At 32.5% G+C, this 14,399-nt stretch overlaps 1 protein-coding gene across 7 annotated transcripts in view; it reads left to right on the forward strand.

Moving 5' to 3' along the window:
• LOC102680530 (trithorax group protein osa) overlaps positions 1–14,031 on the forward strand; it is a 14,393-nt gene extending 362 nt beyond the window's left edge. Inside the window, exons 2-22 of one of the 7 annotated variants that reach the window (XM_031512352.1) lie at positions 1–537; positions 720–842; positions 934–1,140; positions 1,393–1,452; positions 4,614–4,746; positions 4,835–4,930; positions 5,018–5,343; positions 5,420–5,813; positions 5,892–6,017; positions 6,087–6,268; positions 6,464–6,505; positions 7,211–7,408; positions 8,170–8,389; positions 8,487–8,663; positions 8,823–8,933; positions 9,100–9,259; positions 9,331–9,589; positions 9,691–9,856; positions 9,927–10,228; positions 10,382–10,621; positions 10,707–14,031. In XM_031512352.1, the coding sequence (XP_031368212.1) occupies positions 247–537; positions 720–842; positions 934–1,140; positions 1,393–1,452; positions 4,614–4,746; positions 4,835–4,930; positions 5,018–5,343; positions 5,420–5,813; positions 5,892–6,017; positions 6,087–6,268; positions 6,464–6,505; positions 7,211–7,408; positions 8,170–8,389; positions 8,487–8,663; positions 8,823–8,933; positions 9,100–9,259; positions 9,331–9,589; positions 9,691–9,856; positions 9,927–10,228; positions 10,382–10,621; positions 10,707–12,665 (5,772 nt within the window). In that variant the 5' untranslated portion in view covers positions 1–246 and the 3' untranslated portion in view covers positions 12,666–14,031. Of the gene's footprint in view, positions 538–719; positions 843–933; positions 1,141–1,392; positions 1,453–3,001; positions 3,669–4,613; positions 4,747–4,834; positions 4,931–5,017; positions 5,344–5,419; positions 5,814–5,891; positions 6,018–6,086; positions 6,269–6,463; positions 6,506–7,210; positions 7,409–8,169; positions 8,390–8,486; positions 8,664–8,822; positions 8,934–9,099; positions 9,260–9,330; positions 9,590–9,690; positions 9,857–9,926; positions 10,229–10,381; positions 10,622–10,706 lie in introns of those variants that run through there. The other 6 variants (XM_031512353.1, XM_006619422.2, XM_031512354.1 and 3 more) reach the window with 6 other exon arrangements.
• Positions 14,032–14,399: the final 368 nt, after the last annotated feature.

The following is a 14,399-nucleotide window of genomic DNA, read 5'->3' on the forward strand; positions in this document are numbered from 1 at the left end:
CAAGAGCCTCTCGATACGCCCGGGCATCCAAACCATCCCGGACATCCGTTTACGTCGAACGTTATACGTGATTACCCTGAGGAGTATACCAACAAATCAAACGAATTTCCCTCCAAATCATTGACTGAATATCCAAGTAAGCAGGTACCAGAATATATAGGAAAGCATGGAGACTTTCCAGGAAAACAATTGGATTATCATGGTAAACACTTAATACATGAAAGTGAAAGAGTTCATCGGGCAGAGATGGAAGAGCATTATGCAGCTTCCAAGATTGAATCACGATTGGCATATGTAGGAGCTACACCAAGCAGTTTTCCAGGACAACCAAGGTTTCTATCAGGACAAAGTATATCACAAGCTACTGGTCCGACACCTACATTAAATCAGTTACTTCAAGCATCTACACCTGTACATCGTTTTCATGGAAATTATCCTGGAATGGGGCCAGAGCCATATCAACAACCATGGCCCATTCAACGACCTCCAGTTGTCCCTCCAGTGTATCCACAACCTGGCCAACGTCCTCCACAGACGGTAGAAATGTTTATACTTATTAAATTATGTATAATATTTTAATATTTTAAATTATATATTTTAATTGTAATTTAAAATTATTATTTTATAATAATAATTTGCATATATTGTATATTTTAAAATATATGATTTATTATTCTTTTCATAATTATATATAATTAAATATGTTTTATAATATACAGGGATCACCAAGATTACATGCAGGTCCTGGAGGACCTAGTTCTCCAACTCCTATGCCATATCAACAATATACACAACGTTATTCTTCTCCTGCAAGACCTCATGCACCATACAGTCACCATCAGGTATTTAATAATAATTAGAAAATAATTAAATATAATATTCATAATTAATTATTTATATTTTAATCAATAAATAATTATTTATATTTTTTAGCTAAATTCATATACTACGCAAAGTAGCCATCCTTCCAGTCTTTATACAGAACAAAGAGGTTGGAATCAAGGTGGACCACCAAATCCACCACCACCTTCAGCCAATCAAACCAATCCTTCCAGTCAGTCACCACAACGTGCTCTTTCTCAATCTCCAGCACCACCACCTTCTGCATCACCACAACCACAGTCAACTGGCCAATCTCAAGTAAGTTATATAAATAATACAATTTTATCCTAGTATAATTAATTATACTATTATAATTAATATTATCATAAAGAAAAAAATTTCTATCTTCTATAATAATAATTTATATATGTAAACAAAAATCTCAAAATCTCCTTTATTGGTGTATTAATAAAAACAAATCTTGTTTGTATTTAAAAATTTTTTAAAAAATTAAGTATGTAAAATTAAAAAAATTAATTTTTTTACAATAATTTTGTATTGTATTTACAGAGTTTTCACAATCTACAGCAACGATCAACAACTCCTAATACTCAAGGAATTGATTCAGGGGTAAGTGTTAAAATTTTATATATTCTAAAGAATTTCAAATAATAGCATGTCTCAAAATTATATAAGATTATTAATAATTGAAATGCACTATATAAAATATATAAAATTTTTTTGATAAATATTTCAATAATCTAAAAAACAAAACAAAATAAGTTAAAATTTTTTATGATTTTCTATTAAGTGATTTATTTTGATCTTAAAAAGCACATGCGCAGGAATGCACGTGTGCACGTGTATTATTATTTCTTAGTATTAGTGATTCGATTTTTGATCCAAAAACAAATGATATAAGTAAAAGTACGATAGCTTTTATATGGAATGATAACCGGCATTACAAAGCAAATTTTAATTTCACCTTGCATAAAAATGCCATTTGATCTTAGATACAGTGGACGGGAGAACTTCGATACTGCTCTCCTGAAAAGAGCAAACATGAGTGAGCGAAAGGGAGATCTCTTGAGTATGAGTTGCCCATCTATAGGAGGGGCACGGTGTAGGAAGTGGGGATGGAGAATAAGCGACTTGTAGAGTTCGATTAGGGCGCGAGTTGCGCGGCCGCTGGAGCCCCAGATATTAGTGACTTCCCCTTTCTGCCTTCTCCCCTCTTCTCCTCTTCTTCCCCACTCCGTTTGTCTACTTGTCTCTTTTCAATACATTCTCGCATGCACGTATGGCAAACATCTCTCTTTCTTTATGTATTCGATCTCTTGCTTCTTTCAATGTAGATGGGCGGGTAGTGCGAGAAGCAAGAGTATTACACAGGTTACCTGAGTATAGAGAAGCAAGCGAGAGCAAGTATATGATTCGCTCAAATCGGTGGTGGGGAGAAAAGTGAGTATCTGAGGTAGTTTCCCCACTACTTCTGACGTTTTATATCGTTCAGCTATATTCGGTTCGTTAGATCATGCAACTGTCACTTTGCGACATGCTATCGAACTTCTCGTATGACATTGCTGAAAAGTGATGAATATTTTAAACGACTAATAATTATTTTAAATGATATTAATTGAATTCTATTTGCATGTAATATTATATCTGTTAATAAATCTAAATCTTTTATTTATTGAAAAACTGATATTATAATAAATTTTATTATTTATTACTCAACATGTTTAACAAATTATGCTTTTCATAAAAATTTTTAATAAAAATCAATTATTCGCGCTATAATTAATATCATAATATTAATAAAAAAAAATAATAATACAAAATATTCTTAAAATTTTTTTTTAAGAAATTTATGTGAATTTATTTGCTTTATTTTAACTTATTATAATTTATAATATTGAATATATTTATATATATATAAATTTAAAAAAATAAATTTATCAAAATTAAAAATTTTCAATAATAAGTAACAATAAATAATAGAAAAATAATTAAAAACAATTAATACGCAGTAATTAATATAACCAAAAAAATTTTACTAAATTTTATTAATGAAGATTTATAAATAGTATTTAATCAATTTACGAGATTTCCACTAAATTTATTTAAGAAAAATATTTATTTTCTATAGTTTCTATACTTTAGTGGTTTTCTTTCTCATATATTCTCGAGTTTTTTGGAGCACACGAGTATTCTTCGTTGAAGAGCGACGGAAATAGCCGACAGTTTCCGAACGCTTGCCGCGCCACGAAAGAACGCCCTCCAACGAACTGCTAGACGCGAAATCTGTAAACCGAAGTGACGGAACACTCGATAAAAAGAATCACGTTTTTAGTTATTCCCGGCCACGTACACGTACGTAGACGATCAACTGTCCGATTCTAACCTATTAAATATATGATCTACGCGATCGAATGTAGCCAATTTATAATTGTACTAAAGGGTTGTATCTACGATATGAAACATTGAGACTTATTGACACAACATGCGATGGTCGAAGTACACAGTGAACCAACAGTAGTTCTATAGTAACAAACAAGAATTATATCTGTTTTCATATGGTTTTATTAAACCACTGACTTTCTTTATTACATATGATTAAATATAGTGTGCTATTATTACATGAGATTCCCGTAAAACTTGTGAAAATCGTACGGGAAACACACGAATCTATGGTGGGTTTTGTCGTAGTGCGCGGGGTAACGCCTCTCCTTCGATTCTCGCGTCATGCTGAGAGTCCTTGTGTCCAACACAGTATATATTATATGTTCCGTGATACATCCGAGGAAGTCTCTAATCTTCTGTAAGGATGATTTGTCCACCGCTTGGTAGGTGTAATGATGCACTTTTTTCTTTCTTCTTTTCTTCTACGTCTTTCTTTGTCTGTATCGTTATTCCTCTCTTTCGTCCCTCATCTTTATCTATTTATCTATCTATCTATCTTTTACCTTATTTTCTTCTCTTTCTCTTTCAAGCTATCTATCTGTATCTTTTTTCTCTTTCTCTTGACCTCCCTCTTTCCTATCTTCCAATATATCCGCGCGCACTCTCCCAATGTATCATTGTGACGACTATGTTAGGTGTTACGTACACATACATATTCTCTCTTTCTCCTTCTCGTCCTTCTCTTCTCCCCTTCCATTTACGTATGTACATATATGCTAAATATCGTTGAAAACATGCGCGTGTATATGACGTGTTATGTTGCATCGTACGATTAGTGGCGAATGGCCGCGTGTGTAGAGTGCATTTCCAAATTTTTTCGCTTTTTAAATATGAAAAATATATCATATATAGAAAGAACATGAATATTTCAAGAAGTGGGCTTTTTATGAGATATTTTATTTTATTTTATTTTTATTTTATTTTTATTCCTATATATTTACATAAATATTTATCATATTAATTTGCTAATTTGGTTTTTTTTTATTTATATTAGCAAATGTAAAATTTAATAAATTGATTGAAAAATGATGCTATGAATCAAACAATTATTTAAAAGTAATTTCTATTCTCATAATTGATTCTAATTTTTTTTTATGGCATTATAGGCATTTTAATTATTGTATAATTTTAGTTTATATAAATATCAATTACTATATTAATAAATTCTGTAAGTTTTTATATAACATAATCAAAAATCAAATATAATTTAAATGTTAGGTATAATTATTTTATTTTATTTTTTATAGTTATAAAAATATGTTTTGAATGAAAATATTTTTATAATATATTTTTAGTGTTTCTATTTTGTGTTTTATGTTATAATTTAGGAATTATCTGGACAAAACAGTAACGATAGTTCGAATGGACCTGCTTGTCCGGGAACACCTAATTCACAGGGGATGAGACCAACCCCTTCTCCTACAGGATCTACAGGTTCTCGCTCAATGTCCCCTGCTGTTGGTCTGTGTATTTTTAATCTTTATATTTTTGATAATATAATTGTATTTAATTGAATATATACAAATTAAATTATATATATTTTTGATAGGTCAACAAAACGTTCAGATGCCTCCACGTCCGTCAAGTAGCCAGTCAGATGGTAGTGGACCAGCACGAATGAGCCATTCTCCTATGACAACTCAAGGTAAGTAAAAGATATAAAATTTGTATTTATTTTTGTATTTATATGTCTCTTTTTTGTATAAAAAATATGAGAAATATATATTTTTAGGAGCATACCAACAACCATTGGGTCCTTCACCACACATGCATAGTTATAAAATGAATAATACTGGTCCTGGTGTTGTTCAACCAGGACCTGGTTCAGCAAGCCTTGGTGGAATGAATCCAATGGGTGGTGGTATGGGATATGCAGCTAGTGGGACGGCTGCAGGCCAGCCTGGAGGTTATCATACGCAAAGTACCTATCCACCTCCACGTCCACATGTACAATTTCCACAAGGATATCCATCACCAGCTAATTCACAACCACCACCTAATAATCAATACCAGGCTTCTAATAGACCTAATAATTTGGTGCAATATCCTCCATATACTGTAAGTAAAATGTATTTTCAAAATAAATAAAAATTTAATATTAGTTATATAAAATCAATGTATCATTTTCTTGTAGCATAAAATGGGATTTAATAGTGTACCACCAGGAATGCCACCTAGTCCAGGTCCACCTCAAGTTTATGGAGGTAGTAGTACAACAGGTATGGTACCACCAGGTACTCCTGGAGTTGCTGTGATTGGTAATATGGGCCCACCAGCAAGTTCAATGGGTCCTCCACCACCATCACCTAATCATATTAGTAGTCAGCCACCACCAACTAGCTCAGCTGTACCACATTTACATACTCCTGCGGCCACACCACCTCTCAATCATGAAGGAAGTCCAATGCCTCCACCAAGTACTACACCTAACTCACATCCTACTTCAACACCAACACCAGCCAGTCATAATTCTGCAGATCTTACTACTGAAACTTCTAATGATAGTGGTATAACTACTACTGCTTCAGGTACATGCCATTTTATCATATATTTTGTTTCATATAATTTTTTAATAGAATAATAATTGAAAATATTTATTTATGTAGGTACTTCAGGTATAAATGTTACTTCTACTTCAAGTGGCACTGTTACATCTGTAATAACAACTGGTCCTGATGGTACATCTTTAGATGAAGGTTCTCAACAATCTACATTGTCAAATGCATCAGCTGGTTGGTACAAAATTTTAAAAGATATATTTCATTTTATTTATGAAAATGCATAATTTTATTTTAATATAGCTTCTGGAGAAGATCCAGCATTTACACCAAAGGTACGGAAAGAAATGATAGGAGGATATCATAGTCATCCAACTACACCACAAAGTACAGTTCCATCACCTGGCGCAGCGAGTATTAACTCGATACACGAAGAATATCCTGATATGAACAGTCCTGGTTGGCCACGTACTCCTGCTAGTCCTGTATGTATTTCGTTTCATTACATAATTCTTAAGAATCTGACATAATGATTACTATTTTCGTATGTATATCTGTATCTTTATTTTGCATGTTTAAATGTTTCTACATGAAAATGCTAAAAATAATAAACAATCAGGGATAATGTGTTTTTATACTATAATTTTTTTCGGCTTTTCAATATTTTATATATTTTACAGGTATTTAACAGTCATGTGCCTCAAGACCCGTACAGATCTAAGGTTACTGTTTATTCACTATAAGTATTTATTATACCGTTGCACAACATACTATTTACACTGAATGCTTCGTGCTTCGTTTTAACTAGACATCCTGATATTTGCTTAGCAAATGTAATTATTTTAACTTTCTCTATTTTAACATTGTACCTTTACAGAAACATCTATGTATTATTGTTTCATTTGCGTTATTAAACGGACTATTATTATCATAATGTGATTATTAAAAATTATATAATAATTATATCTCGCATATACGTTTATCTATATAACAATTTCTGGTATTAACCAAACAAAGATATAAAGTCAAAAACAAAAAAATATTTTTATGATATATATAATTGTCCTAAAACCTGCTTATTTTTACATCTTTTAATCTTTCGCAAAAATTTTTATATTATTTTTATATGCTTTGTATAATCGCATGATGTATATCTATATACATATATATTTTTCGCTTTTATTTATTTTATCATTTAAAAAACATCACTTTATTGCATGAAACATGTAGCTTATGATATTAATTATTTTAAAATATATTCATATGAATATATTTTATTTATTATATTTACAATTTACTTATTACAAGTAATTAAATGACATTGTAAATGAAAGTATCCTTAGAAAATAGTACATCAAATGTACAAGAAAAAACAGAATTATATTTAATACGGAGAAAATTAACAAATTTCATAATAATAATTTCAGAAACCAGACAGTTTAGCAAAGCTATACGAAATGGATGATTCAATGGAACGAAGAACATGGCTGGATAAATTAGTTAATTTCATGGAAGAACGAAGAACACCTATTACTAGCTGTCCTACCATCTCCAAGAACCCCCTCGACTTATTTCGGCTATACCTCTACGTGAAAGAGAGGGGGGGCTTCATGGAGGTATGCAAGGTGCAGTGTAGTTCCATCTAGCCCTCGGTGTCTTTATAGTAGTTTTTTTTTTTTTATAATTCTCTATGTGTTTCGTGTTTTTGTTCTTTTTGATATTGTGTACACATTTGATACATACCATAAAACCATTAATAACTCGATCAATGAGTTTTTGTTTTTTATAATAATAGCATTTTCAATTATATCAATAGTTATTTATTTCTTTTTATATATTTGATGTATACAATTATAAAATATGCTTTGTTTCTGTGTGCGCTGAATTGTGCATGATTTATATTATATTTTTTGCTATATAGTTTTTTTTCTCGTATACTGTTTATAAAATTATGAAAAAAAAAAGAAGCTTAACTCGTCTTTTCTTAAAGTAGTCATTCAACACGTATGGAAAACGACCTGATCTACAAACCTTGGTGCTATATGGAATTATTCTAATATTCAACGAAGAATAAACTTTTAGTATCAATGTATAACGGTAATTCGTTTCGATTGTACTTTTGTCTATTCGTTTCATTTTTCATACTTGCATGATCAGGAATCGAGGTATTTGTATATACAGAAAAAAAATTTTTTTTATCAAACTAATATTTAATTTCTTTTTATATTGATAGCCGCCGTGATATTTTTTTTTTTTTATATATTCTTTTATTTGTTACTTTGCGTTTTCAAAATACAGATTTTTGTCTGTTTAGATTCTTTGCTAAAAAAAAATGAACAATTGAATAAATATTAATGAGAAAATTTTTGATGTTAATTTTCTATAGGTGACCAAAAACAAAACATGGAAAGATATAGCTGGTTTATTGGGCATTGGGGCAAGTAGCAGTGCAGCATATACATTACGAAAACACTATACCAAGCACTTGTTGGCATATGAATGCCACTTCGATCGTGGAGGTGTGGATCCTCAGCCTATTATAAATCAAGTTGAAGCTGGTTCAAAAAAGAAACCATCAAAAGCAACTGCTTCTGTACCCTCACCAGGTAAATTTTTAAAATATCTTTTTTACTTAGATTACTTAACTATTTTTAATTAATATATTATTTTAATATTTTAATTTTATGATTTTTATATTTTTAGGATCTTCCAATTCACAAGATTCATTCCCTGCCGCTGGATCAAGCAATGCTTCCATGGATGGTTATGGAAGTTATCAAAGTAGTTATACTGGAGGCACACCAGGAGGACCTTCGTCAGAATATACGCCTCCACCTCCAAGACCTCCGAGTCAAAGTAGTGCACCTTCTCCACATCAAGGTAAAAAATTTCTTTCATTATTCATTTTCAGTATTTTTTAATATTTTATAATAAATAAAATACAAAATTTGAATATTGATTGATTTGGAAAAGTGTTTAATGTGAACACTTTATTAATCATGTGAAAGGAATTGCGGTTGAGAGAATATGTTCTGGTAGGTGGTTTGAACCAGGGCGGGCAGAATAGCACGAATCTGTTCGACGACGGCGTGGGACGCCTTTTTCGCAAGTCGAACGCAACGCCCCACCCTGGTCCGCTACGAGCCTCAGGTATTTCTCTCACCCTTGTCTCCTTTCACAATATATAACCAAATTTCTTTTAAGTATTTTCTTTCAGTTTATCTTTAACACTTATACGAATTTTGTTTTATTTTTTTTTTTTTATTATTTAAAATAATTGAATTTTTATTTTGATATTGGAACAATCTTATTCAAGGCATACAACAAGGCAGTTACCAAAATACAGGTTCCTATCAAAATTATCCTCAAGATCAATACATCCGGCCCCAAGCAAATACGTTGTCACAACAGGGAGAATTCAATCAACCTTATTCACCCAGATCGCATTATTCACCTTATGTACCAGATGTTGACAGGTTAGAAATTGAAATCATTTTAAGGTTTTATTTAATAAAAGGGTAGAGTATAATTTCCAAAAATCTTACAGAGGATATCCAGGAGGAAATATGCCACCAAATAATGCTGGTGGACAAGATATATATAATAGATACAGTAGTAGTCAACAACCTGCGAATTATTCAGCAGGAACACCACCTAATGCAAGAAATAATAGCTATCCATCTGCACCACAAGCACATCCAGCTACTGTACCACAACAAACAGCAACTAGCCAACCTTCTTCACCTTCACAACCTTCAGCTGCTTCATCTTATTCTTGCCCTCAAGATTACTATCGACAAGAACAGGTAATATTATGTATTTTTTGTTTTTTGTCTTTTCATTATATTTTTTATTCTTTTTATTATATCATTCAATTAAATATTATAATCGATATTATAATTTAAAGGGAGGATATGGAGCTCCTGGAGGAACACAGATATATTCAGGTGGTGCAAATGCAAATAAAAATATGCCACCACCACCCCCAGGTCCTAATCCTCCTCGACGTCATCCAGATTTTGCCAAAGATCAACAATATCCTCAGTATAATCAACCACGACCAGCGTATTCAGGTAAATTTTATTATTTTTATAATTAAATTAAGTACGAATAAGAATATTAAAAAAGATTCATTAATTATAGGATGGCCAAATACAACAAATCAATATAATAGTACTAGTGGAAATAATAGAGTTCAGTATCCATCTCAACAACCACAATCTCAGACGCAACAACAACAACAACAATCGCAACAGCAAACACCACAATCTGCTTCTTCTACACCTTCGTCAGGACTTGCTAATAATCAACAATGGGGTAGTCAACAACCAAATAGAACTACTCCTCAACCAACATTGAATGCTATAGCTCATGCTCCTCCACCATGGGATCACCGTTATTCAAATCAACCGTCCCCTCTTTATTCTGCACCTGGAAATCATCAGGTAATTTATTCTATATTTATTATTTAAATATATTTTTAAAAATTTTTGTTTAGTTATCTTATCTTTTTTAATTTATTTTTATTTTTTTGATTTAATTTTTGTTTTCTTTTTTAATGTATATATTATTGTATATAAATTAACATTGATTTACAGAATCAACTTGGTATAAATCCGATGATTAATCAGCAACCTACATCAAAAAGAGAAATGACATTCCCTCCGGATAGTGTGGAAGCAATAACTCCACTTCTGTATAAGCGTCGGAAACTTACACGTGCTGATGTAGCACCAATAGAAGCTTGGCGTATTATGATGGCTTTAAGATCAGGCTTATTAGCTGAAAGCTGTTGGGCTCTTGATGTGTTAAATATTTTATTATTCGATGATTCTTCTGTAAGTTTCATCTTAATATCTTTTTATTTTTTTTACAATGATCAATGAATGAAAATACTAAATTATAAAAAAATAAATTCTGCAGGTAAGTTATTTTGGGTTGGCACACTTGCCTGGGCTTTTGGATGTTCTACTGGAACATTTCTCACGTTCTTTGTCTGATATGTTTGAATCACCTGTAAATGAAGACGATCGTAATTGGAATCAATCAGCAGATGGTCCAGAAGTTGATCTTGGTGCCGTGACGCGTCCTATTGATCCTGAAGATCGAACCAAATTGCTTTCATCGTCAAATTACACACTTTTGTCCAGACGAGGTCGTCCGGTAAAAATAATTCCGAGAGACGACGATTTATTTGTTTTAGACACAAGAAGGTCTTGGGATCATCAAGATTGTGAATCAGAAACTGAACCTTGGCAAGTCGATAATAATACGACTAAATATATAGTAACATGTTTTCAATCTGAAATAGGAACAGTGCCATTCGCACGTCTCCTTCGAGATGAAAAACCACCTTTGCTGCAAAAGGAAGTAGAGTGTACAGACTTGAAAGATGAAACCAAAGCAGATTCTGGTACGCTCGAATCACTAGACTTCTCTCAAAAAATAACCGAATCTGGAGAGAAGCCAAAAGAAACGAATGAGAAGAAGCAATTGGACAAGAAGAAGAAGACAAAGACTTTAAGTGATGTTTTATCAAGGATTAAAAAGGAACCAGTTGAAATGAACGATCTTACCAGAGAATTATTCGAGAAAAAAAATGATGGATTTAAAAAAGAATGTGATACAGAAGCAAAAGTAAATAACAATATGGGTGAACACTTTTCAGACATGCAAAAATCCGAAGAGGAACTTATACTAACACAAAATGGTTTAAATGATACAACAAATAATATTGAAATGGAGAAAAATGAGATTAAAATAGAAAATGAAGAACAAGAATCAGTAATGAAAAATGATAATAAGGAGGGACCAAGATTAAAAATAAGAGATCCAGCAGGTACGTTAAAAAGAAGACGAATAAGCGATTATGAAGATGAAAGTTATTCAAGAGACGAAGCAAGTTTATATCTTGTTACGGAAACACAAGATAATCTGGCTCGACGTTGTGTATGTTTATCTACAATACTAAGGAATCTCACATTTATTCCGGGTAACGAGGCTGAATTCGCTAAAAATGTGACATTTTTAAGTCTTCTTGGTAAGTTATTGTTATTGCATCATGAGCATCCAGTGAGGACACAGAAGACAAGAAACTATGATCGCGAAGAAGATGCAGATTTCGCGGACTCATGTAGTAGCTTACAAGGGGAAAGTGAATGGTGGTGGGATTTTTTGCATCACATAAGAGAAAATGTGCTTGTCATGGCAGCAAATATAGCTGGTCATATGGATTTAAGTCAACATCCAGAAGAAATATCTCGACCGGTATTGGATGGTCTTTTACATTGGGCCGTGTGTCCGGCTGCTCATGGACAAGATCCTTTTCCTACAGTTGGTCCGAATTCTTCTTTATCACCGCAACGATTAGCGCTGGAGGCTTTATGCAAACTTTGCGTAACAGAATGCAATGTGGATCTGGTGGTTGCTACACCTCCATATTCGAGACTCCAGAGACTTTGTTCGGTATTGACCAGGTTACTTTGCCGAAGCGAAGAGCAAGTATTGCGCGAATTCGGCGTGAATTTGCTCCATTTTCTATCCGCAGCAGATAGTGGTGTGGCTCGTACAATTGCTTTGCAGACACCTTGTGTAGCATTGTTGGTAGCATTCATCGAGCAGGCAGAATCGAGCGCATTAGGAGTTGCAAATCAGCATGGATTGGCAGCGCTGCGTGATAATCCTGAATCAATGGGCACAAGTTTGGACATGCTACGACGTGCAGCCGGCACATTGCTGAATCTTGCTAGGCATCCTGATAACAGAACTCTGCTATTACAACACGAATCACGATTACTCGCCTTAGTGATGAGTCAAATTTTAGATCAGCAGGTGGCTGCGATCGTTGCTCGTGTATTGTTCCAGTGTTCCAGGGGCACGTAACTTTATTTTATTAATGGATGGTATATTCCTCTTCTTTTTTCGTTCTTGGTTGATCCGCGGGTTTGTTTGTTTAGCCCCCTTGTGCAAAAAGTGATCAATTTTTGTGTCCAAATAAGAGACACGAGAGACAGCTTGTAGAAAAAAGCTGCTATTGCTGCTATTCATTTTAGAAAATATGAGAGCGAGAAATGTTAGAAAGATAGTTAAAACGAGTGCGAGTGAACAAAAAACAAGATTATATAGAAGGAAAATCGATGAAAAAAAAATAAAATGCGGGATTTAGAGTGTGTAGAAAAGGAACAAAGTGTCGATATAACATAACACCATGTGGTTGTAGTTTTATATCGAATAACAAAAAAGAAAACGACAGAAAAGTAAGAAAGTTAATTATCAGTGTTAGTAAGTTAAGGTATACTACGACGCTGTTTACATGAATACGTGTCGAGTATATCTTTCCTACTTCATGAATTGGAATAATATCGATAGTGTAAGATGTTTCATAGTTAATAAAAAAGAAAAAAAAAATGCGAGGAAGAACTAAACTGTGAACAAAGAAAAGACGAAAAATGGAAAAATAAGAACTCGTAGAGATATAAACGGGGTGTAGTGATAAAGGGAAGATGGGAAGAGGGTAAAAAAGAAAAACATAACAGTTAAAAAGATGAAAAGAAAAATGAAATAATCGTTAAGCAGCATAATAATATATAAAAAAAAAAGGAACGAGATAAATGACGTTTAAACAACTAAGAAAGAAATCTGTTTTGACGAACCTAAAATGGTGCGATGTGAACGATAAAGAATATTGGGTGACGATTATATATATAAATATTAACGATAATATGATGCAAATTTTTATATTTGCATGTTTTGTGCTGTAATTAGCGAGTAATTAAGATATTTTGTAGATAACACACACTTCCATTGAATCTTATTCGAATTGCGCCGCGTCGTGTAATAAGATAACAAAAAAAATAATAAAAGATGATGTAACACGACTCGAACGCTCACGGTGGTTTCGCTTGCAGACAAAAAAGAAAGAAAATAAAGAAAACGTGGGCCACCAAGAGTCTCGACTTTAGAAGCACAGGCAAAACTAGAACTGAAGAAAGACATTGCTAAAAAAAAGAGAGCAAGAAGGAAAATCGATTAATGAATGAATGTAACGAAAGTTGATGTATGAAAGAATGGATGAAAGCAAGAATGATAAGAGATTTAAAAATAGAAAAGGAAATGGAGGAAAAGATTGATAAATAGCGTGATCATTTTGCTGTTAGAAACATGAAGAAAAGATTAAATTTGAATGAGATATAAATGAGAATCAGTATGCATGTGTATGGGTGAATGAATAAAAAGACGAAAAAAGTAAAAAAAAAAAATAAATAAGAAGTCAAAAAAATATAAGAATGACAATTTGAATCGATTCGTCTTTTAAATGCGTATGTATGTAACAGAGAGAGAAAGAATGGTTGTGCGCAGTTTCATGCATCTTCTCGTGCTTTTGATTATGCGTGAAGTTTGTGAGTTGTATAATGATAGTGAAAGCAGCGAGTGTTTGGCTGTATGCATGAAGGATGGGGTGCTGGTAGAAAAAGGGGTGGGGAATAGTGTCTGTCAAATAAATGAAACTATTGTTCACATATTTTATATATATATATATATGTATGTATGTATATATTTGTGTACGCATTATGTGATATCATATATGCGCATATATATATATATATATATATATAT

The sequence above is a fragment of the Apis dorsata genome, unplaced genomic scaffold (genome assembly GCF_000469605.1).
Source record: "Apis dorsata unplaced genomic scaffold, Apis dorsata 1.3 scaffold_416, whole genome shotgun sequence".
Taxonomy (NCBI): domain Eukaryota; kingdom Metazoa; phylum Arthropoda; class Insecta; order Hymenoptera; family Apidae; genus Apis; species Apis dorsata.